This window comes from Oryctolagus cuniculus, chromosome 15, assembly GCF_051225735.1.
Source record: "Oryctolagus cuniculus isolate XC-2025 breed Fujian yellow rabbit chromosome 15, ASM5122573v1, whole genome shotgun sequence".
NCBI classification, from domain to species: Eukaryota; Metazoa; Chordata; class Mammalia; order Lagomorpha; family Leporidae; genus Oryctolagus; species Oryctolagus cuniculus.
Genome location: NC_142881.1, coordinates 9028781 through 9052104, shown reverse-complemented (window position 1 = coordinate 9052104; position 23324 = coordinate 9028781). Strand labels below are relative to the sequence as shown.

Sequence of the window (23324 nt, the reverse complement as noted above, 5' to 3'; positions counted from 1 at the left end):
AATGGCAAAGGACATCATCTGTGTTCATACTGCTTCAGGTATTTCTCATCGTCCCTGCCAAACTGTCTCAACAGAAACTTCAGAAGAGAGATCTTTTATTCCCCACTCATCCCCCTTATTACAGAGGGCTGAGGTTTTCATCTTTCCTTACAATCCTCTTGGGAACTTGCCAACCAAGCTTGGGAAATACTGAGAAAACAAAAGTGACCTTTTAGCTTTCAACTGAAATTAAAGCAGCCACGTGCAATCAGCACCACTGGTGCTCAGAAACAAGGCTTACCGGTGCCTTACAGGCACGAACATTTACAGGAACAGAAAGACACACTTACATTTTATCAGGATATAAAAAGAACTGAAGGCAATCAAGGTAAGTGAATTTTCCCCATAAAAAGTTTGAGAAGCATTAAAATGAAAACTGAAAATTAACTGGCTTATCTTTTCCAAAACAGGAAGCACCCTTGTTCTACCCCGTGTACTGCACCAGTGTAACTTTATGCTGCTCTGGAGTGGAATTTCCCTCCTCTCTCCTGCAAGGAAAATTTCCCAGGTAAGAAGAAATTCCTTACATTTCGTGTGAATGTATAAATTACAAAAGAACTAATTCTGTGATACTGTCTCAAAAAGAAATACACGAAAAGTTTGTCACACTATTTACAATAAAATAGTGGGAAGAACTTGATTGTGACACCTTTTAATATTAGAATATTTGCAGTGATTTAAAATCACATGTATGGAACGGATTTACAGAAAATACTCTTGACACAGGAGAAAGGTAGAAAAGAATATTGTAAATACAGAGGAAAATGATCGTAGGCACGCCGTCAAAGCCCAAGGAATTACAACAAAAATGTTAACCGGGATTATCCCTGGCTAACAGCATTGTAAGCAGTTTTAATTCTTAATACTCAATTTATTACCAATTTTAAAGAGGAATTACTCAAATTTTTCTAAAAAGGGCACTCAGGAGAAGGAAATAATCATTTCAAAGATAACTCTCCACTTTGACAAGTTAACTTCACTCAATGAACTTCAATAATCCTGAGAAATACCACAATTTCAAACAGTAGGAGTTTTAGATGTCTTTTCAAAAACACTGACATACTGTTCTTGTGAAAACACAGCATTGTCTAGTCCTTAAGCAAGTACACAACATTAAATAAAACCCAACAGCCCCTCCACACGGGCCTTGAAGCAGTAATCCAAGATTTCATCCTCACTTTCAAGTGGGAAATGCCAAGTGCAGATGCCCACACACACCAGTGGCTACCACCAATGGTGCCGAGTTGTTTCTGTTGTCCAAGTGCATCCCCAGAAACAGCCGTGTTTGCACACATGGATATAATAGGTAAATAACAAAGGAAATCATACAGCATTGGAATATCACCCAAAGTGTAAGATAAAACATCAATGAATCATAGTAACATAAAACAAGTGAACGATTAAGTACAGAAGGGGCATATCTTACATAAAAAAAAAAACAACTATTTAATATTGTAGATACTCCCCTCCTAGGAGTAGAGCTCCGTCTCCCCTCCCCCAACTTAAGGAATAAGTGACTTGCTTTGAAAGAATACAGTATATGGGCCAGCGCTGCGGCTCACTAGGCTAATCCTCTACCTGCGGTGCCGGCACCCCAGGTTCTAGTCCCGGTCGGGGCACTGGTCTTGTCCTGGTTGCTCCTCTTCCTCCTCTTCCTGTCTAGCTCTCTGCTATGGCCCAGGAGTGCAGTGGAGGATGGCCCAACTCCTTGGGACTTGCACCCGCATGGGAGACCAGGAGGAAGCACCTGGCTCCTGGCTTCGGATCAGCACAGTGCGCCAGCCGCAGCGGCCACTGGGGGGTAAACCAATGGAAAAAGGAAGACCTTTCTCTCTGTCTACTCTGCCTGTCAAAAAAAAAAAAAAAAAGAAAGAATACAGTATATGAAAAGGGGCGAACAGTAACTATACAGTGGAAGAAACTGGTAAAACCATAATCAACCTATTACCGCCAACAAACAACGTCATGTGGCTATCATGTACGTCCAGATAACGATGCCATAAGAGGGGCACTTCACATCTACAGGTTTATTTCAAAAACTCCTAAGCCAGTTTAACCATGAGAAAAACATCAGAAAAGCCCAGACTGGGGGACATTCTACAGAATACCTGGCCAGGACTACTCAAGACAGTCAATGCCCAAAACCACAGAACTTTGAAAGCCTGAGAAACTGTCAGAGACAAGGGAGACATGACAACTAAACAGAATGAAGTGCCCTGGACTGGGCCCTGGAATATAGAGGGGACATTAATGGAAAAGCCTGTGGAATTTGAATAAAGTCTGGCATTTAGTAAGCAGTCATCTCCTGATGCAGATTTCTGAGATTTTGACGAATATGCCAGTGCAGGATAAGATACATGGGGGGCATCTGAAATTAGGGTGTGGGTATCACAGGAACTTGGCAATATCTTTGAACTTTTCTGTAAATCCAAAATTATAACAAATAATAGTTGCTTAAAAAATTCAACTTCACTATCAAATTTAAAACAACTTCTATATCAATGAGTTAAGAAATTTTATTTTTTAGCACTTGGTCTAGTAGAAGATGGATGGACTCTTCCATTTGCTGCTGTGTGTAATGTGTTACACTGCATGGTTTCAGCTAAAGTACAGGAAAAAAATATGCTTTCATACAGATGGCTGGAAAAAGGAGGATTTAATAGCCTTTCATATATAACTGTCAATATTCAGGGGCCTGTGCCAATGCCTCGCAGGGTTTCCTCAATATTCTCTAATAATTTGATGGTGCTGGGTCAGAAATTTAGATCTTTAAGCCATGTTGAGTGGATTTTTGTGTAAGGTGTAAGGTGGCGGTCTTGCTTCATACTCCTGCATGTGGAGATCCCGTTTCCCCAGCACCATTTGTTGAAGAGACTGTCCTTGCTCCAGGGATTGCTTTTAGCTCCTTCGTCAATGGAAGTTGGCTGCAAATGCTTGGATTGATTTCTGCATTTCTATTCTGTTCCACTGGTCTATCCATCTGCTACTGTACCAGTACCAGGCTGTTTTGATTATAACTGTCTTATCGTATGTCTTGAAATCTGGTATTGTGATGCCTCCAGCTTCATTTCTGTTGTATAAGATTGCTTTAGCTATTCGAGGTCACCTATGTTTTCATATCAATTTCAGCATCATTTTTTTTAGATCTGAGAAGAATATCTTTGAACGTGTTGAGGAATGTTCCTTCTATACCGAATTCACTTCAAGTTTTCATCATGAAAAGATGTATTTTATCAAATGCTTTCTCTACATCCATTGAGATAATCATATGGTTTTTGTTCTTCACTTTGTTATTATGCTGTATCTCATTGATTGATCTGCATACCAGGGATAAATCACACTTGGTCTGGGTGGATTACTTTTCTGAAGTGTTGTTGGATTCGAATGACTAGAATTTTGTTGAGGATTTCAGCATCTACATTCATCAGGGAAATTGGCCTGTCATTCTATTTCTCTGTTGCATCTTTTTCAGGTTTAGGAATTGAGGTGATGCTGGCTTCAAAGAAAGAATTTGGGAGGATTCTCTCTCTTTGAAGAGCTGGAGAATTTGAGTTAGTTCTTTAAATGTCTGGTAGAATTCAGCAATGAAGCCATCCAGTCCTGGGCTTTTCATTATTGGGAGGGTCTTTATTACTGATTCAATTTCTGTCTTCGTTATGGGTCTGTTTAGATTTTCTATGTCTTCATGGCTCAATTTAGGTAGGTTGTATGTGTCAAGGAATCTATCATCTATCCATTTATTCTAGGTTTCCCAGTTTGTTGGCATATAGCTCTTTGTAGTAATTTCTGATGATTCTTTTTTATTTCTGTGGTGTCTGTTGTTACATTTTCCTTTCCTTTTTTTTTTTTTTTTTTTTATTTGATAGGCAGAGTTAGACAGTGAGAGAGAGAGAAAGGTCTTCCTTCCGTTGGTTCATCCCCCAAATGACCGCCAAAGCCAGTGCACCTTGCCAAACCGAAGCCAGAAGCCAGGTGCTTCCTCCTAGTCTCCCACACGGGTGCAGGGGCCCAAGCACCTGGGCCATCATCCATGGCCTTCCCGGGCCACAGCAGAGAGCTAGACTGGAAGAGGAGCAACCGGGACTAGAACCCAGCGCCCATATGGGAGGCCAGCACCGCAGGAGGAGAATTAACCAAGTGAGCCATGGCACCGGCCCCTCTTTTTATTTCTAATTTTATTGATTTGGATCTTCTCTTTTTGTTCGTTAGTTGAGCCAATGGTGTGTCACTTTTTATATTTTCAAAAAAATGAGCTCTTCTTTTTGCTGATCTTTTGTATTGGTTTTTTGGTTTCAATTTTGTTGATTTCTAATTTTGATTACTTTTCTCCTACTGGTTTTGGTTTCCTGTTGTTTTTCTAGATCCTTGAGATGCAGTGATAGCTCATTTATTTGGTGGCTTTCCAATTTCTTGATGTAGGCACCAATTGCTATAAACTTTCCTTTTAACACTGCTTTTGATGTATCCCATAAGTTGTTTATGTTGTATTGTCACCTTCATTTGTTTCCAGAAAGTTTTTTATTTCATTCAGGAGCATGTTTTTCAGTCTCCATGTGTTTGCATATGTTCCCGAGATTCCTGAGTCGCTATTTCCAGTTCCTTTCCATTGTGATCCGAGAATATGCATCATACAATTTTGATTTTTTTGAATTTTGCTGAGATTTGCTTTATTTCCTAGCATGTGGTTAATCCTAGAGAATTCCGTACACTGATAAGAATGTGTATTCTGCATCTGTAGGATATAAAGTTCTGTAGATATGTTTGTTCCATTTGGTCTATACTATTGATTAACTCCGTTTCCTTGATGATTTTCTGTCTGGTTCATCTATCTGTCCATTGCTGAAAGTAGGGTACTGAAGTCCCCCATTAGTATAGTACTGGAGTTTATGTCTCCCTTTAGATCCCTTAACATTTCTTTTAAATAGCCAGGTGCCCTGTTAGGCGCATATACATTTATAATAGTCACATCTTCCTGTTGAATTGATCCCTTAATCATTACATAGTGCCCTGGTCTCTTTTAACAGTTTTTGTGTTAGTCTATTTTGTCTGATATTAGGATGGTTACACCAGTTCTTTTTTGGTTTCTGTTGGCATGAAATATCTTTTTTTCATCTTTTCACTTTCATTCTGCGTGCATCTTTGTTGGTGAGAGGTGTTTCTTGAAGGCAGCAAATAGATGGGTCTTGCTTTTAATCTATTCACCCAGTCTGTGCCTTTTAACTGGAGAGCTGAGACCATTTACTTTCAAGGTGACTATTGATAAGTAACGACTTGGCCCTGCCATTCTTTCAAAAATATTCCTATTTTTTTACTTTGAATTTCCTTACAACTTTTACTGAGAGATTTTCTTCCTTTACCTTCTTTCATAGTGTTGACCATGTTTCTGTGTTTCTGTGTGCAGCATGTCCTTAAGCATCTTTTGTAGGGCTGGACAGGTAGTGACAAATTCTTTCAACTTCTACTTGTCATGGAAGGTCTTTATTTCAACTTAATTCATAAATGAGAGCTTTGCAGGGTTTAGTGTTCTGGATTGACTTTTTCTCTTAAGATTTGGAATATATCTTGCCACTCTCTCCTAGCCTGTAGGGTTTCTGATGAGCAGTCGGCTCTGAGTCTAATTGGAGATCCTCTGAAAGTAATCTGGCATTTCTCTCATGCACATTTTAGGATCTTTTCTTTATGTTTTACTGTGGAGAGTCTGATTACCATGTATCATGGCGAAGGTCTTTTCTGGTCATGTCTATTAGGAGTTTTATGTGCTTCCGGTACTTGGACGTCCTTTTCTTTCTCCAAATTAGGAAAGTTTCCTGTTATTATTTCACTAAAGAAGCCTTCTAATCCTCTTTCCACGCCTTCAGGAACTCCTAGAACCCATATGTTGGGTTGTTTCATAGTATCCTGTAGATTCCCAACAATGTTCTTTAGCTTTCTAATTTCTTCTTGTGTTTGGTCTGACTATATAATTCCCTGTGCTTCGTCATTTAAGTTAGATATTCTTTCTTCTACTTCACCAATTCTGTTGTTACGGATTTCCACTGCATTTTTTATTTGTTCTATTGAATTAGTTTCATTTTGATTTCTCTTTAAAATCTCAATTTTGTGGGAGAAATTTTCTTTCATGTCATGTATGGATTTCAGTAGTTCGTGCATTTGCTTCTGATTACTTCTATGCAATCTTATGAGCAAGTTTTTGAATTCTATTTCTGGTATTTCTTCAATCTCATCATCTTCACAATCTACTATTGAAGTGTTGTGCTCTTTTGGGAGCATCATGTTGCCTTCCTTATTTTTGTTTCTTGAATTGGCATGTTTGTTATTCGGCATTTGTGGAAATACTCATTGGTTTCTTCTTTGTTTTCTCCCTATGGTGGCTTTTATCTTTGCTCTATTCCTCTGTAGATAAGTGGACTGCTTTCAGTGAATAACTAGAGGCATATAACTAGGTGGTAGGTGTGGCCAAGGAGCTCTATTCAGTTATCCAGGGTGAAGGGCATCTAAAGTGACAAAGTGACATACACAGGTTTGGTGAGGCAAATTTTTTTTTTTTTTTTTTTTTGGTCAGAAGGGAGGTTTATTCTGCTCAGCTAAGCTCCTCTCCTCAATGGAGACCACTGTCTGAGCACTAGCCCCACTGGATATAATCGTACAAGGACCACACAAAAGATCTGTGCAGTCCTTAATGTAAGCTGAGATTCCCCAGCAATGTCCCTCACCAAGTAATCAGGATGCCTTGAGCGTGTGGAGTCTCCCACAGTGACTGCCCAAAGTCCCAGCCACACCCTGAGCCCTCCAACACAGCCTCCGATTTTCTCATAGTCCCAGCCCCCCATTAGTTCTCCATACCAGAGTCAGGAGTCTCCACTTGGCTGGTTGCCGGCGCGGACACTAGCTGGTGCAGCTGTTACATATGTAGAAAATGGCACCTGCTCTATCGGCTCGTTACGCTACATGGTTGTAAGGTGACTGGGGAGAGGGAAACGTGTCCCCCCTTTTTGTTTCTCCTCTAGTTTGGCGGGTACACTATTCCTCATGGGCTTCCAAGCTGGGTTCCCTCTAGGCTGTTCCTGTAGCTTTATCACCAATGGCTTGGGGTGCTGCAGTCTGTCTCACTTCACTCACCAGCACTGGTATGGAAGCCCTCAGGTGCTGGAGGCCCGAGTTGTGGGCATCCATGCCCTCCACGTAGGTCCAATGTGTCCCTCTAATTTGCGTAGAGTTTCCTCTGCCATTTTCTCCCTAACTCTTCCCTTAGACCGACTCTTTCCACTTCTTTTAAACTATCTTCTCCTAGACTAGAGTAGTAAGCTCCCTCTCTACTCCACCATCTTGAAAGCTCTCAGGCATTTTTTGTACTGTTTTTATTCTTGTAACTTTTCTGAAAGTTTGAAAGTACTTCCAAATAAATAAAAACAAAGGCTACTGTATGAATATCCATTAATGGAATACTAGTTGAGGGCCTTGGGCTATATCTGGGAATAGCAAAGTTTCCAAAGCAGAGCTGGATTAACAAGAACATGAATGCTATACTCAGAAACAGGTGCAACTGCGTATCAGGCCTCTCACTCAAGGCTCAGCAATCTTACAAAGCTGACCCCAAACAGTTCAACCAAGCTCCTACAATGAATTTGTTATAATTAACCTGAATTAAGGCAATAAAAATACCACCTCTCTAGACTCTTCTAAGGTTTTATGTCCAAAGGAAACATGAAAAAGCGTTATCATTCTCCTGATGTTTTCTTTGTGAAACAAGAGCAGTTCAACTACGCAGCACTGTACTGGAATAGGAGGCCAGGAATACGAGAGCAGAAATTTCCTTTCCATGACTTGTACTCCCCATCCTTAACAATACAATGGGACTATAGTGTATTGGGCTCCAGGATAACAGTAGATGCACATGCATCCCAAATGTTTCTTTTGTAATTTTTCCTCAGTTTCCCCAAAAGAGTTGAGAAGGAAAAAGTCAAAGATAATCAATAAATGGTAATAATAATAATAAAAAAAAAAAAAACAGGGAAAGGGGTAGGGCAGGGAAAGGTCCTTGTTCTCCCAAGAACTCTCTTAGCACTGACATCCCCTGGCCTATCAGGATGACCCCCAGTAACCACATGCAAGTAAACCAGCTCACATAAATATGCATTTCTGATATTTGTGTTCTAGCTTAATACTTCAGCACCCAAGAAAAATAGTAATGAAAACAATAAAAAATTTATTAGGAGATTAGTTAAAAAGAAAATACACATTTTCTGGAGTTTCATTTTTTAGGACAAGGCTGTTTCCATTCTCTTCTCCCTCACTGTAATTTAAAAAAAAAAAAAAAGTTCAGGGGCCGGCATTGTGGCACAGGAAGTTAAGGCTCCTGTTTCAAAGCCCCACCCTGAGTCCTGGTTGCTCTACTTCCTACCCGTCTCCCTGCTGATACGCCTGGGAGACGCTGCTGGAGATCTTCGCCCACGTCACTGGGGGCCCTGCCACTCACAGATGAGACGCAGTTCTAGTCAAAATGCAAACAGCAGCATAGCCTTAGAAGAAATGCTGTCAAAGTCAAGTTAAACTATCAATGGCCTGGCAAAAGCAACAGAAGATGGCCCAAGAGCTTGGGTCCCCACTACCCACATGGGAAACCCAGAAGAAGCTCCTGGCTCCTGGTCAAGTTCCACCTGGCCAAGGCAGCCACACTGAGGAGTGAACCAGTGGATGGAAGACCTCTAACTCTTTCAAATAAATAAATCTTAAAAAAAAAAAAAAAACCTGAGTAGTTCCAAGCTACAGAAGTCACTACTACCTATTCTACAAAAAGCCCTACAAACTCGTATCACCTTGATCTCAGTTTCCATTGATTTAGCCCCAAAGTGTTCAGATGGCCTTTCTCAGTCTCAAAGGTATGAAGGTCACAAGCATATTTCACGACAACCAATATTCTGTTTGTCAATGACTTTGGTTTTCAAAAATCTCAGGGAAGATAATCCTCCACCTGAATAACCTTTTTCAGTATTTCAAAAGTTCAGATACTATAATATTCTCTAACATCTACTCACATAAATTTTTCATTGTTTTTATGTAGCATTTATCTCAGTAAATATAAATCAAGCACAGACAGAAACATGGCCCACTAACCTCTCTTTGGACTCCTACACAATCCTAAGGAGAACACAGTAAAAATAGAAATGCTTTACTGTATAGGAAAAAATGACAAAGTATTCATGGTATTGGACCTCATCATTTCCTGCTCCTACAGAATAAGCGACCATCCTTTATCTCCATTTGTGGGTAAGCAGTCATTCACCATGTATGTACTGACCACAGCATGGAGCTCCGAGTGGGAAGGAAAGATGGCACAACTGGTACTCCCTTTATCACCTTAGACTGCTGATAGGCGAGGCTGTTAGTGTGGCTCTTTGAGTTGAAGAAATGGAGAAATTTACACAGGTGATCCCTCACACCAACAGAAGAGAACGTGACACTATAGGGTCATAAGGAAACAAGGAAGAAAACAGTAGTCATGGGAGGTTCAGACCTCCAGACGACCCACGACTCTCCAGGAAGATTAAGAACTGGCAAGCAGGTGTAACAGAAGCTGGCTGCATTCCTCAGCAGCTAGACCCCACTCTGTTTCCATCTGCTCTTCACTCGCTCCAGCTCCCCCTACCATTTCACGCCCCTCATCTTGTTATCTTTGGATTCGCAGAGCCCTTTGAAAACCAGATGAAAGAAACTTGTGGATTCTGTCCCCAAGATAAATCTGTTTGTGCACAAAAATATGCACACAATTTCAGACTCGGTGGATCCACACTTATGAAGCCTGGAATGCTTCTTACTGCTCCCTGGGACAGCTCTCTGTGTGAAAACAAGAACCACTGCTTCTCCCTACAGTCTCCATCCAGTAAGAGGTGGTACAGTTGGTTTGGCCACCCTTATTCACTGGGCAAGCTACATTGGTGAGCATGGCGTGATACTGATCTACCGAGAATGGCTATTCTTTGGGTCAGACACGGGTCCCTGGTCAAGTCAACAGTGGTTACGATGAAAAGGACACAAGGTACAACATGGTGACCTAAACACATTTTCGGCAGACAGCCTGGGAATAGTGATTTCCCTCAGAAAAGGCGTGTGGGCACAGCAGACAGGACTTCCCTGAGCGGGCAAACATAACAAAGAAATAGAAAGATTGCTGTAAATCACTATGCAGGTCACAGATTAATTCCAAGTTATAAACACACATACAACTAATGGCTGAAGGGATGCCCCCAAAAAAAAAGAATTGCAAAAGTGGTGCAGGATGGAACACTGCAGTGTTACACTTGGTCTTAAAGGGAGAAGAGAATGAAGCACTGGAATGACAGGAGGTGCAGACGGCAGGGAGGCGCCAGGAAGGAACGAGAAACCTCGAAGAGCAGCAAAGGCTCCTGGACTGCACAGAACATCTCTCACAGTGGAAACAGACCCTGCACAGAGGCTGGACACAGGATGGCGGGAGATGGCGATGAGGACGCTGGCCTGCCTCTGCCTCTCAGCACTGCCGCTTCCACGTGGCTGCTGTACAGCCGGGCTTGTGAGGCTCCCGGCAGCTTCCACCAGCTAGTAGCACGAACTTCGGTAACAAGGCATTTGAAAGTATTCAGTTTGAAAAGATCTCACAGCTGCTGATTTTTACAGAACACAGAGGAGGATGTCAAAACAGAAAAAGGAGAAAGGAACTAAGCTGTGAGGGTGCATCCTTGGGGAGAGGGCAGGGAAGGCTAGGGAAATCAGTTTAATTCTAACAGCAAAGTAGAACACTAGGTCAGAAAAACAAACCAAGACGCCTATGCACGTGTGTTTCTCCCGAGCAGCAGACCTGCCCGCCGCAGACGGAGACACTGAGCACGTACGTGGAGCTCGAAGTGAGCACAGCCTGCTTTCCCAAAACACACGCTCCGGTGGGCAGGGAGCTCTTTGTGCTGAAAAAGATGAACCAAATCTGGGTGCTTGAGTGAAAGTAATCCAAAACATGCAGTTACAGTGATGCTGCCAAATTTCTTTATATTTCTACAAGGGGAAAAAAAATCAGCTCCGACCACGTCCATCAGACCTCAAAGAGAAAGCACCATCTCGGGAACCTCAGCCCTTGTTGCCACTGCTTCTGCCAGCCCTCGAGCACTGCTAGAGCTCTCTCTCTACACAGAAGCATTCGGCAGCTTTAAGCTGACAGGGGTGCCACACAAGTCCCCCACAAGGGAAAATTTAAGGCAGTCTTAGGATCATCCGTGAATTTATGGCTGCACAGGGTCATGAATTAGACATGAACAACTTCCCTCTTGTGGGTAGTACAGTTTATTTCAAGGTTGTTACAGTGAGCTCAAAATTAATCTTCCCATGAGTTCCTTTTTGACAGCAAGACTCAAATTACCCACAGCAACTCTGTAACAGGAAGCCAAGAGACTTCCACAGCAAGTTAGGAATGGGAGTGGACTACAACACTGTGCCCAGTAGAGACCCACTATTGTAGAGCAAGGAGGAATAGGGACTCAAGAGTGGATTCCTATTCATTACACTTCATGGCCATTCTACAGCTAATTTGTTAGATCATGAAACAAATTAATGTGATTTTGATAGGTTAGTGATTAGACTTATAAGTTTATATTATATGATTATCCCAGTTTTATCATTACTCTATTGAAAAAAGATTCTAACCTGTATTTTATTAGTTATTTCAAGGGTCTGACTTGGAATGGGCCTTACTTAATTCAGTATGCTTACCCTCTGAATGAGTGCCCCCACAGGCTGAAACTTAATCCCTACTGCAGTGCAACTAGGAAGTGGGGCCTGTGGGGGGTAATTCATGAGGTCTCCATCCTCTGAATCCATCAGTGCCTTCCAGAACGGCTTAAGCCCCTTTTGTTCTCGTATCACATGAGGACACAGCATCTGTCCCCTTTCAGCCCTTGCGTCCATCCTGCTCTTTGAGGACACTGTGTTCAAGGTGTCATCTTAGAAGCAGAGAGCACCAGTGCTCAACAAACATCGTATCTGCCAGCACTCTGAGCTTGGATTTCCCGGCCTCCAGAACTGTGAGAAATAACTTTCTGTTAATAAATCCCTCGGTCATATTTTATCACTGCAGCATAAATGCACTAAGAAATATTTCTAAATTTACCTACTTATAAATAAACCTTTAATTCAAATGTAAGTCATATATAATATTTATAATATCATTTTATATTTTTTAAAAGATTTATTTGTTTGAAGGCAGAGTTACAGAGAGGCAGAGGCAGAGAGAGAGATCTTCTATCGGCTGGTTCACTCCTCAATTGACTGCAACGGCCAGAGCAACACTGATACGAAGCCAGAAGCCAGGTCTCCCATGTAGGTGCAAGCCATCCTCTACTGTTTTCCCAGGTCATAGCAGACAGCTGGATCTGAAGTGGAGCAGCGGGGACTTGAACCAGCGCCTATATGGGATGCCAGCGTTATGCCACAGTGCCTGCCCCAATATCATTTTAGAATGACAAATATTCTAAGTTAATTATTCATAATGCCTAAAACAGAACTGAAGAAAAAGGCAAATGCAAGGATATTTCTACTGTTCATTTATCTGACAATTCAAACACAATGGCTTCCTCATCATTAAAAAAAAGTCTTTTAGTAAGCTTATATTTGATCAATATTGCCAAAATTATAGAGACTTATCCTGGAGAAATGCCAAATAATGTCACTTTATTTGACACAGATACGCATTTCTCCCCCATTTGGTGACCAACTGATTCATTACCCTTGTATCTGTAGTCAGCCACCCAAAGAGGTCCCAAACATTTACTATAAAACAAAGGATTGCTGCTAGGAAAAAAAAATTACCACAAATTCCGTTTCCAGAAACTCACAATCCAGTGAGGAAGGCGCTGGCACCGCGGCGCAGCGGGGCCCAGTGTGCTGAGACTGGCACCGCGGTGCAGCGGGGCCCAGTGTGCTGAGACTGGAAGTTCCGTGACTGCATGGCAGGGAGGATGTGCAGGTGGGTCTCTGGGCAATCACTGCACCTGGCTTCAGAGGTTCAGAGCTCCCTGAGTGCTTTGGGGGGCTGGGGGGAGTCACTGCAGAGGGTTCTGTGCTCACATCATCTGTGCAGTTCACGTGCCTGTATGAGTGGGGTGTGTAGCCACGGTGGGCTGACTGCAGATACTGATCACCTTGGCAGAGAGGAGGTGAGGCAGAGATCACACCAGCCGATGTGATCCTACCTTCTCCCCTGGCAACAGAGATCTAGCGTGCCCTCCTTGGGCGTCACCCTGGACTCTTGCACCACTCCCAAGCACTGGCTGGAGCCCCCTGGCCACACCCAGCATACGCCTCTGAATATCGAGGGAAGGAGCAGAGATCTACTCCAAAGAGAAAAGGATCAGAGGAGAAAACCAACAAGCAGCCCCACAGATGCCAGAAATAAACCCAGAAATAAGAGAACATGAACAAGGAAGACAACAGGACTCCTCCAAAGGAACACAACGTGACATCAACATTAGAACCTGAAGGCAATGAAATGTCTAAAATGGATTTCAAAACAATGATCAGAAGATTACTCAAAAACAGTGAGAAGCAAATTCAGGAGTTAAATCCATACATGACATAGATGAAAAAATTTGCCAAGAGATAGAGATGTTGAAGAGAAAATTAATCTGAAATATTAGAAATGAATAATTCAGTATGTCAAATAAAAAATATAGTAGAAAGCCTTAACAACAGAGTTGGTAAGGCAAAAGAAAGAATATTTGAGTTAGAAGACAAATCTTTGGAAATATCTCAATCAAACAAAACAAAAAGAAGAAAACATTAAAAAAAACTGACAATCCCAATACAGTGTTGGTGGGAATGTAAACTAGCATAACCACTATGAAAGACAGCATGGAGATTCCTCAGAATCCTGAAAACAGATCTACCACATGACCCAGCCATCCCACTCCTGGGAATTTACCCAAACAAAATGAAATCAGCTTATGAAAGAGTTATCGGTAACATGTTTACAGCAGCTCAACTCACAATAGCTAAGAAATGGAATCAACCCAAATGTCCCTTAACTGATGACTGGATATAGGAAATGTGGTATATATACACTATGGAATACTGCTCAGCCTCAAAAAAAAAAAAAAATGAAATCCCATCTTTTGCAAAATGGATGCAACTGGAACCATTACATTGTGTGAAATAAGCCACTCCCAAAAAGACAAATATGTTTTCCCTGATTTATGCCAACTCATTTAAAAATGTAATATATATGGGCAAAACTGACATTTTGATATTTGATTACTGTTTATAATCCTTGTCCATACTCTTGAGGAATGGTGGTTTTTCTACTTTCTACTTGGTAAATTCTTTATTTCATGGAGGGTTTAGCTTACGATTATAAAATAAACTGAAAGTATGTCACTGTAAAAATTGGGGAAAAAATAAAAGAGGAGCAAGAGTGGGAGCACAGGAGGGAGGGAGGGTCGAGCGGGAAACCACTGTGCTCTTGAATCTGAATATATGAAATACATGACATTTGCTCACCTTGTATAAATAAAAAAATTTAAAGTTCTATTTCATTTTTCTTCACTTGAGTCACATTAAGTATAAGACTCATAAGAGATCTTTAAAAGTTCATGAAAATGTGTATTTTGAAAAAACTATATGTGGTTTTAGGTACTGAAATAGGTATCTTTAAATTCTATTTTTCCATGAACTTTTTGATGTATCCCTTTACATAACATTTACAAACACACAAAAAAATTTGCTTAGAACTACAAAAGCTAGAAAATAATTCACAGTAACAGCAAGAACAAGCTAAGTGGGTAAGTGGAATTGTTCCTTACTGTAACCTTTTTATACAAAAAACCCAGTACTTAAATGGCAATCAGAATGACACTAACCACAATGGCAATGCTCCTATCCTAACCAGAATTAAATTAATGTTTCTACAATAGGCTAATTTTCAATTTCCAGTCTAACTACGAGTATACTTACAGAGAAGGCTTTGACTAGTTCATGGAAAATATGTATTATCCTTTATTTCCATTTTTTCACAAATATTTTAAATCCCCCTCTCATGCAGAAAGAAATAATTCACTACTTCCTATCATTTCATTTTCATTAACTTGAAAATTACACTATCATTTAAAAAGTTACATGCAGTACTTAAAGGTAGGAATGTGATGGATAAATGAGTTAATCCCATTATTTTCACATAATCTCAACCCTGTATTTCTACCTATTCTTACCCTAAATGAAAACAAGAAATAACTGTAAAGGTAACACGTACTCTTTTGGCAGCAACAGTGCTAACACTTCAGTGAACATCCTCCCTATAAGTACACACTCCTGTGTGTTCTACATACATGGAGTAACATAACAAATGTGTCACCCAACAAGATGATGAGAATTTCCACATCAATTGAAATTAAATATAACCACTGTTTCACTATGGGGGGTGGGGTATGCTGAGAGACTCTTGAAACCATGATTCAGAAGCCAGAAACCGTAAAGGACAAGGATCAACAGAATCTAATACATAAAGAGTAGAAACTTGGTGCCCCCGCCGTGGAGCAGCAGGTAAAAGCCCCAGCCTTCAGCGCTGCCATCCCATATAGGCGCCGGCTGGAGTCCCTGCTAGTGTGCCTGGGAAAGCAGTGGTAGATGGGCCAAGTCATTGGCCCTCTGTACCCACATGGTAGACCCAGAGGAAGCTCCTGGCCCCGGCTTCCAATCGGCTCAGCTCCAGCCGTGGCAGCCATTTGGGAAGTGAACCAGTGGATGGAAGACCTCTCTCTCTCTCTCTGTAACTCTTTCAAATAAATAAAAATAAATCTTAAAAAAAAAGTTGAACCCCCCCTATAATTAAAGACACACCATAAACAATGATCTAAGGCAAATGATACAAACAGGAAGTGATTACAAATCGTCTGATATCACTACTATTAATGCATAAACAGCTCTTCCCTGTACTTCAGTTACACTGTTATCTGGATTCCCACAGACATATCACCCTGTTTTAACTGAAGAGGTTCTCACAGTTTCCTGTTTGCAGTTACCTGGAAGAACTCCACCAGAGCAAAGCTGACTTACTCGCTGTAAAACAGATTGGCCAGTAAAGAAAGAAAAGTGTAAGTCAGTTCAACCACTTTAAAAATTTTATTTGTTTATCTATTTTCACTTTACATTGAAAGGCAGAGAGAGAGAGAGAAATCTCCATCCCTTGATTCCTTCCGCATATGCCCAAAACAGATGAGGCTTGACTACGCGGCACCCAGGAGGCAGGAATTCCATCCAGGTCTCCCAGATGGGTGGCAGGAACCCAAGTACTTGAGCTGTCACCTGCTGCCTCCCAGGATGTACGTTAGCAGGAAGCCACACTGGAAGTGGAGCGGGGTCTCAACCAGGGCACCCTGACCAGGAATATGCCCATGTGGCATCTTAACCACTGAGTCAAGCGCTTGCCCCTCAATCGCTTTTTTTTTTAAAAAATTATGGGAACTAAACCTGAATTTGCACACATCCTACAATCTGGAAATTCGCATCCAAGTTATACGTATGTTCACGTATAACACATAAAGTATTCACAGACATACTTATATTAGCAAAAACCTGGAAACAGTCCATCCGTGGTAGAGTGGGCAAATGAAATGTGGTGTGTTCATTACATAGCATACCACACTCAGCAATGAGAATGAAACACACCTATTGCTACACACACATGGATAAATGCCACAAACAGAAGTACAGTGCTGAATTAAGCCATTTATGTACAGTGCGAAAAGCAGGCAAACTAGCCCATGGTGTTAGAAGTCAAAGAAGTGGTTATTTTGGGAAATAGACTAGGAATCGAGGTGCTTGGAGGTACTGTGGGGGTGCTCACAATGTTATTTCTTGTATATCAAGTTGTACACTTAAGATTAGTGTACTTTATATTGCTTATCAACTTCAGTAACAAGTTTACTTTTTAAAAAATGCAGGGGGTAGAAGAGAAAAGAACTCACAGGAAATTGGGGCCGGCGCTGTGGCATGGTGGGCTAAGCCTCCGACTGTGGCAAGGGCATCCAAAATGGGCACCGGTTCAATTCCCATCCGCTCCTCTTCCGATACAGCTCTCTGCTACTACTCAGGAAAGCAGTGGAAGATGGCCCAAGTGCTTGGGTCCCTGGACCTGAGTGGGAGACCTAGAAGATGATCCTGGCTCCTGGCTCCAGAATGGCTCAGCTCCCATCATTGTGGCCATCTGGGAAGTGAACCAGCGGATGGAAGACAGTTCTCTCTCCCTCTCTCTGTAACTCTACCTCTCAAATAAAAATCTTTTTGAAAAAATTTCGAATCTGTTTAAAAATAATTCACAGAAAATATAAACAATTCTGCTATGATGAGACTTGTTTTTCCTAAGCCCAAAGTTTCAAATAGTGCCATCAGCTGCGTGCACTCAGCACTTTGCTTCACTTCCTGTTTTATCCAGGCGATTATCTGACCTCCATATGCAATGCACGTCCATAAGCCCCCTTGAACAGCTTCCATTTGTCCATTAATTTGCTGAGCACTGGGGATAGTGACATGGTTTGCTCAAGGACAGAAAAGCAGGAACCATGTTGCTCATCTTCCTCTTAATTTTTTTTTTTAGTTTCTTTTTTTTAAAGATTTATTTTATTTAAGTCAGAGAGGTAGAGAGAGAGAGAAAGAGAGAGAGAGAGAGAGATCTTCCATCTGCTGGTTCACTCTCCAATGACTTCAATAGCCAGAGCTGAAGCCAGGAGCTTCTTCCAGGTCTCCCTGTGGGTACAGGGGCCCAAGGACTTGGGCCATCTTCTACTGCTTTCCCAGGCCATAGCAGAGAGCTGGGTTGGAAGTGGAGCAGCCAGGTCTCAAACTGGCGTCCGTATGGGATGCCGGCACTGCTGGCTGGGGCTTTAACCCACTGTGCCACAGCGCTGGCCCTCCTCCTCTTGGTTTAGCATCCAACACAATGTTTTATACAGAGTAGGACCTCTAATAACACATGCCTACAACAAGAGGAGCCTACAGATAAGTATGTAACAGTAAACAGCTCTCAGAAACAGATTCAAATGAAGGGGCCAGAGTGAAGGTGAACCAGCTGCCGAGGGACAGACGCAGGAGCGACTTCATGGGAGGACTGGTGAGCAAGCTTGGTCTGGAAAAGAAGCTCAGACTTGCACACGCACCTGTATGCCAGCTCAACAGACGGCACAGACCACCAGACAGGAAGTTCAAGGGCATATAAGATAGTGGCTAGATACCACAGAATGAGCTTTATAAAGATGCAGCAAGTTTCCTTTCTCAGTAAGTCAGGGCACAGCTCAGACATTAGTATTTCTCCAAAAGCTCCCAAGATGACCAGTATTTTTCAGAGGTTAGGGATCATGCACTATCGCCAAGCTTTCAGTTTCACTGTGGAGTGGAAAGCAATGGGAAACATAGGGCACGTGATTCAACAGTGTATTTTATTCTCCAGTTAACACTTACCATTAATTAATACGCTGTCTTTTAGGACACTTCAAAATTACCATAAGCCTGATAAACCACGCCGTTTGCCGGAACATTAGTTCCTAAGTTTGAACCCTTTAATGTTGTTTAAATCACAATGTGAGTTAATGCGAACTCTAGGCAGGTGAATCAGCTTGCGCTTCAACGTTCTCATCTGGTCTGAGCATCTTGGAAGAGGTGACCCTGAAGGAACTGCTTTTGACTCTGATGAGACTCATATCACACGTGACAATTCCAGAAAAGAATCTGATGAGCACTGAGAATTCTGCTTCCCACTGCCTCTAGGGGGCATTAAAAAATCCTTACTAAAATTATTCTTTGGTAATTTCCTTTTACTATGTCTAATTCACTGAACATTTGACATCAAGAAAACAGATGCTGAATCAAGAGTCCAATATTTTGTTTCTTGTGCTTGTGGGTAGCTGATGAGATCATTTGAATCCCTTTTGGCCCAGCAGTAGCAAAGTCACTGCCACGTGTGCCCACAGCACCACCCTGGGCTGCAAAACTGTAGTGAAATCACACTGACTAATTTGTTTGGTCAGGAAGCTGCAAACATGGCTGACGGCAGCTTCCAGCAACACCCGGTTCTGCAGATGCCGCTCTGTTAACTCCAGCTTTTCCTCCTTGCGGATGCTTCTCAGACAGTGATACCAAGTACCTTCCCGAGGGCAAAGCCCTGCAGAGCTCCAGGCTCCTGACCACACTGGAGCCGAGCACTTCACGCACGGTGACTCACCCAGAGGAATTCCCCCTTTGCTTCCTTTCTGACATCTCAGAACCTTTGCTGCTGTTTCCACTATCCAAGCAGACTAACCGAAATCACTGTTTGCTTGGCCTGCATACAAGTCTGGAGAAAGAATTCCGTCAAAACGCCTCTCTCAGATCACAAAATAGCCTCACAGCAGTAGTCGGAGAGATAACATAGAGGAGAAAGTATTCAAATTATGCCCAAAAACATTTCTGTACACTTTATTTGCAAATGCAATCAGAGTCCTAAAGTGTATGGGAAGGGGCCTAACGTACAAATAATAAACATTTAGAAAGCACAGGAAAATACATTTTTAAAAAATCTGCATTGGAAAACTAAATTAAGTTTAAAGTATAAAACAATGAAGTAACTAATTTTGAATACTCAAGGAAAAGTGATAAAGGTGAATAATTTTAAAAAAGCACCCATACATAAGTTAAGCATCTCTGATACAAAAATTTGAAATCCTAAATGCTCCAAAATGTAAACATTATGGGGCAGTGATAAGTTGTCACAAGTTGAAAAGTCCACACTTAACCACATGTGACAGGGCACAACAGAAAATGTATATGCACTACAAATATTGTACAGATGTACCTGCAGAATATATAGTATTGGTGAAACATAAATGAATTTCATTCTTTAAGACTCAGGCCTTGGAACCAAGATATTGAAGTATATGTAAAATACTTAAAGTGTAAAAAAAAAATATTGGAAATCCTAAACTCTTCTGGTCCCAAACACTTCAGATGCAGGATATACAACTTGTATATAAAATTTTGAGGCATAAAATTAATTGAATATAGAATTTTTAAAGGAAAAAAAATGTGCCAAAGATGGGATACAAGATAAAATAAAATGGTATCAATACCATGAATATCACTATGCACAAAATTAAAGCCTGAACTAAGGCTGAAAAAACTAATTAAAAAAAACAAAAACCTGGCCGGCGCCGCGGCTCACTAGGCTAATCCTCCGCCTAGCGGCGCCGGCACACCGGGTTCTAGTCCCGGTCGGGGCGCCGGATTCTGTCCCGGTTGCCCCTCTTCCAGGCCAGCTCTCTGCTGTGGCCAGGGAGTGCAGTGGAGGATGGCCCAAGTGCTTGGGCCCTGCACCCCATGGGAGACCAGGAAAAGCACCTGGCTCCTGGCTCCTGCCATTGGATCAGCGCGGTGCACCGGCTGCGGTGGCCATTGGAGGGTGAACCAACGGCAAAGGAAGACCTTTCTCTCTGTCTCTCTCTCTCACTGTCCACTCTGCCTGTCCAAAAAAAAAAAAAAAAAAAAAAAAAACCTGTGATGAAGATTACAAAGATAACATATAAAGAGATATGGGCTGATTTCAAATTCCAAGCAGAACTCAACCTAGGAAGCCCCTAGAGAACATAAAATATTTAGTCAGGACTAGAGTTAGCAAAGGTGTGAGTTAAAAGTGTCCATGATGGGGCCAGCACTGTGGCTCAGTAGATTAATCCTCTGTCTGCAGAGCCGGCATCCCATCTAGTCCCAGATGCTCCTCTCCCAATCCAGCTCTCTGCTACAGCCTAGGAAAGCAGAAGATGGCACAAGTCCTTGGGCCCCTGCACCCATGTGGGAGACCTGGAAGAAGCTCCTGGCTCTGGATTGGTGCAGCTCCCATTATTGTGGCCAACTAGGGAGTGAACCAGCAGATGGAAGACCTCTCTCTCTCTCTCTTTTTCTGTGTGTGTGTGTATGTGTGTGTGTAACACTTTCAAGTAAATAAATAAATCTTCTAAAAAAAGAAAAAAAAAAAAAAAAAACCTTGTCAGGAGAAACGCTGTGATGGTGCAATGGCCAAGAGATGAGTGGTAAAACCAAAATTCCTAGAAGTCCCTAAGTCTGGTATAAAGATACTTCTGCTTAGAATGGACCATGCACAAGTACCACATAAACAAAGATTAATATATAGGGTATTTTTTCTTTTATAAAATTTATTTGAAAGAAGCAGGAAAATGGGGGGGGGGGTATCTCCCATCTGTTGGTTCATTTCTCAAATGCAAGTGCAACAGCTGGTCCTACTCAGGCTGAAGTCAGACGCCAGGAACTCAGCCGAGTTTGCCACATAGGTGGCAGGAACCCAAATACCTGAGCCGTCACCTACTGCCTCCCAGGGTGCACTGTAGCAGGAAGATGGAATTGGGAACAGAACCAGGACTTGAATCCATGTACTCTCATGTGGGATGCAGACAGCCCAGGGGTGTCTTAACTGCTCACCCCTGAGTGTGCTGTAAATCTTGTAACTAAAATACCTGAATATGTGAGCTTTCGACCCTGAAGTAACTCAACTTAGAGTAGTGCTATACTATGAAAAATAATCTAGGAAGAGAAAAAACTAGAAAATGGTACCAAATAAGTATTTTGGAGCAAACTGAAATTTGATCATGCTTTTCCTTCTGTGTAGGACATTAAGCCTATCAAGTAAATTAATAATTAATTAGGGCATAAAGGAAATTTCTGAAGACTACCGAATTTAGAAGTTACATATCTACAAAGCACATTTAAATATGAGATAAAAACACTTTCAATGCAAGCTAAGCACTTATGACCACACTTCCTGCACTGTGAATACCACAGCACAAGGGACTGCGTCTTCTCCCCTCATTACCAGCCCTACTTTCAGAAGCCGTCACTTGTGACAGGGAACCATCACTTTCGCAGTCACTCAGCCTTAATCTCAAAGCTTCGGAACCACGATCATTCCCACATTTAGTCAATAACCAAGTCCTCTGAGTTATTACTCTGTAAACAAGTGCAGGGAAGAAAAGGGAGGGAATTTATGAATTCAAGAGATCTAAGAGGACATCAACCCAACTTAACATATTAGCCTTGTTTGGGTCCTAAAGTAACAAAGTACCTGTAAAAAAAATGAAATAAGTAGATAATTATGAGCACAGACTAGAAGTCAGATGATACTTGGAATATTTGGATTTGGGTACATTTAGGTGTCAAGATGAGACTACAGCTATGTTCTGACAATGCCCTTATCTTTGAGACACACACATTCCAATATTTAGATGAAATAATATCCTCAGTGTGCTCCAAACCATTTAAAAGCACCCATGCGCAGAGGTGGCACTGGGGTGAAGGGACAGATGACACAAGATGCATGAACACCTGCTCATGCTGGGGCTCACATACACCCATTTCTCTAATTTAGCCACCTTAAAACACCCTACACATAGGAACACATTTCTATGTTTTTATTTACACTGTTCTTTCCTCTGAACCTGCTGACGACTCCCAGTGCCCGGGTCCCGTAGACCAGCTCGCGAGGCCCCTCCGGCTCCTTGGTTGCACTTTTTTCTGTGAATCCATCACAGGCAGCATCACATCTGACTCCTCACTCACTCCGTTTCTTCCTCCTCTGCACTTACACCCCTTCCTCTTCTACACCTTGGGTACACACTCCAGATCCTCCTAGGCCACTTCCGTACACTACCCCTCAAGTCATAACCTAGATAACAAACTTTATGTGGAAGATTCATGTTTACATCATTTTGCATCTTCAGAGCTTGAAGCTTTATACTAAGCCACTCAAGAGCTACCGGGCTGAGGGACCACTCTGTACAACTGCAGTTTGTACACTAAATGCTTTGACAACATCAAAGAGTTTCACTAAAGAGAGTCATAAAACCTTTTGTAGAAAGGGAAATTCTGAAATATATTTAAATCTTACAATAATATAACAGACTACAAAGTGGAGGCTACAGTTCTCATTACAGAAAGCCTCATTTCTCCTTTCATTCTCTTTTAAAGATTTATTTATTTATTTGAAAAACAGAGTTACAGGGAGAGAGAGATTTTCCATCTGCTGGTTAACTCCGGAAATGGCTGCAATGGCTGGGGCTGGGTCAGGCAGAAGCCAAGAGCCCGAAGGTTTTTCTGGATCTCCCACGTGGGTGCAGAGGCCCAAGTACATGGGCCGTATTCGCTGCTTTCTCAGGTGCATTAGCAGGGAGCTGGATTGAAGTGGAGCAGCCAGGTCTCGAACTGGCACCCATATGGATGCCAGCGTCACGAGCAGC

General features: G+C 41.9%; 1 protein-coding gene and 1 long non-coding RNA gene across 51 annotated transcripts in view; one reads left to right on the top strand and one right to left on the bottom strand.

The window, feature by feature from the left end:
• Positions 1 to 23324, bottom strand: part of ATE1 (arginyltransferase 1) — a 183020-nt gene that overhangs the window by 69599 nt on the left and 90097 nt on the right. For 3 of the 50 annotated variants that reach the window (XM_089313915.1, XM_089313912.1, XM_089313913.1), the window contains exon 11: positions 23139 to 23258. The exons of 43 other annotated variants lie outside the window; for them this stretch is intronic. In XM_089313915.1, the coding sequence (XP_089170041.1) occupies positions 23151 to 23258 (108 nt within the window). In that variant the 3' untranslated portion in view covers positions 23139 to 23150. Of the gene's footprint in view, positions 1 to 8313; positions 8333 to 11335; positions 12468 to 23138; positions 23259 to 23324 lie in introns of those variants that run through there. 4 more of the 50 variants (XM_070057114.2, XM_051824250.3, XM_089313918.1 and 1 more) reach the window with 3 other exon arrangements.
• Positions 247 to 17254, top strand: LOC138845280 (uncharacterized). The gene is made up of 3 exons (XR_011382202.2): positions 247 to 367; positions 450 to 547; positions 17127 to 17254. It is a non-coding gene; the product is annotated as an uncharacterized LOC138845280 (long non-coding RNA).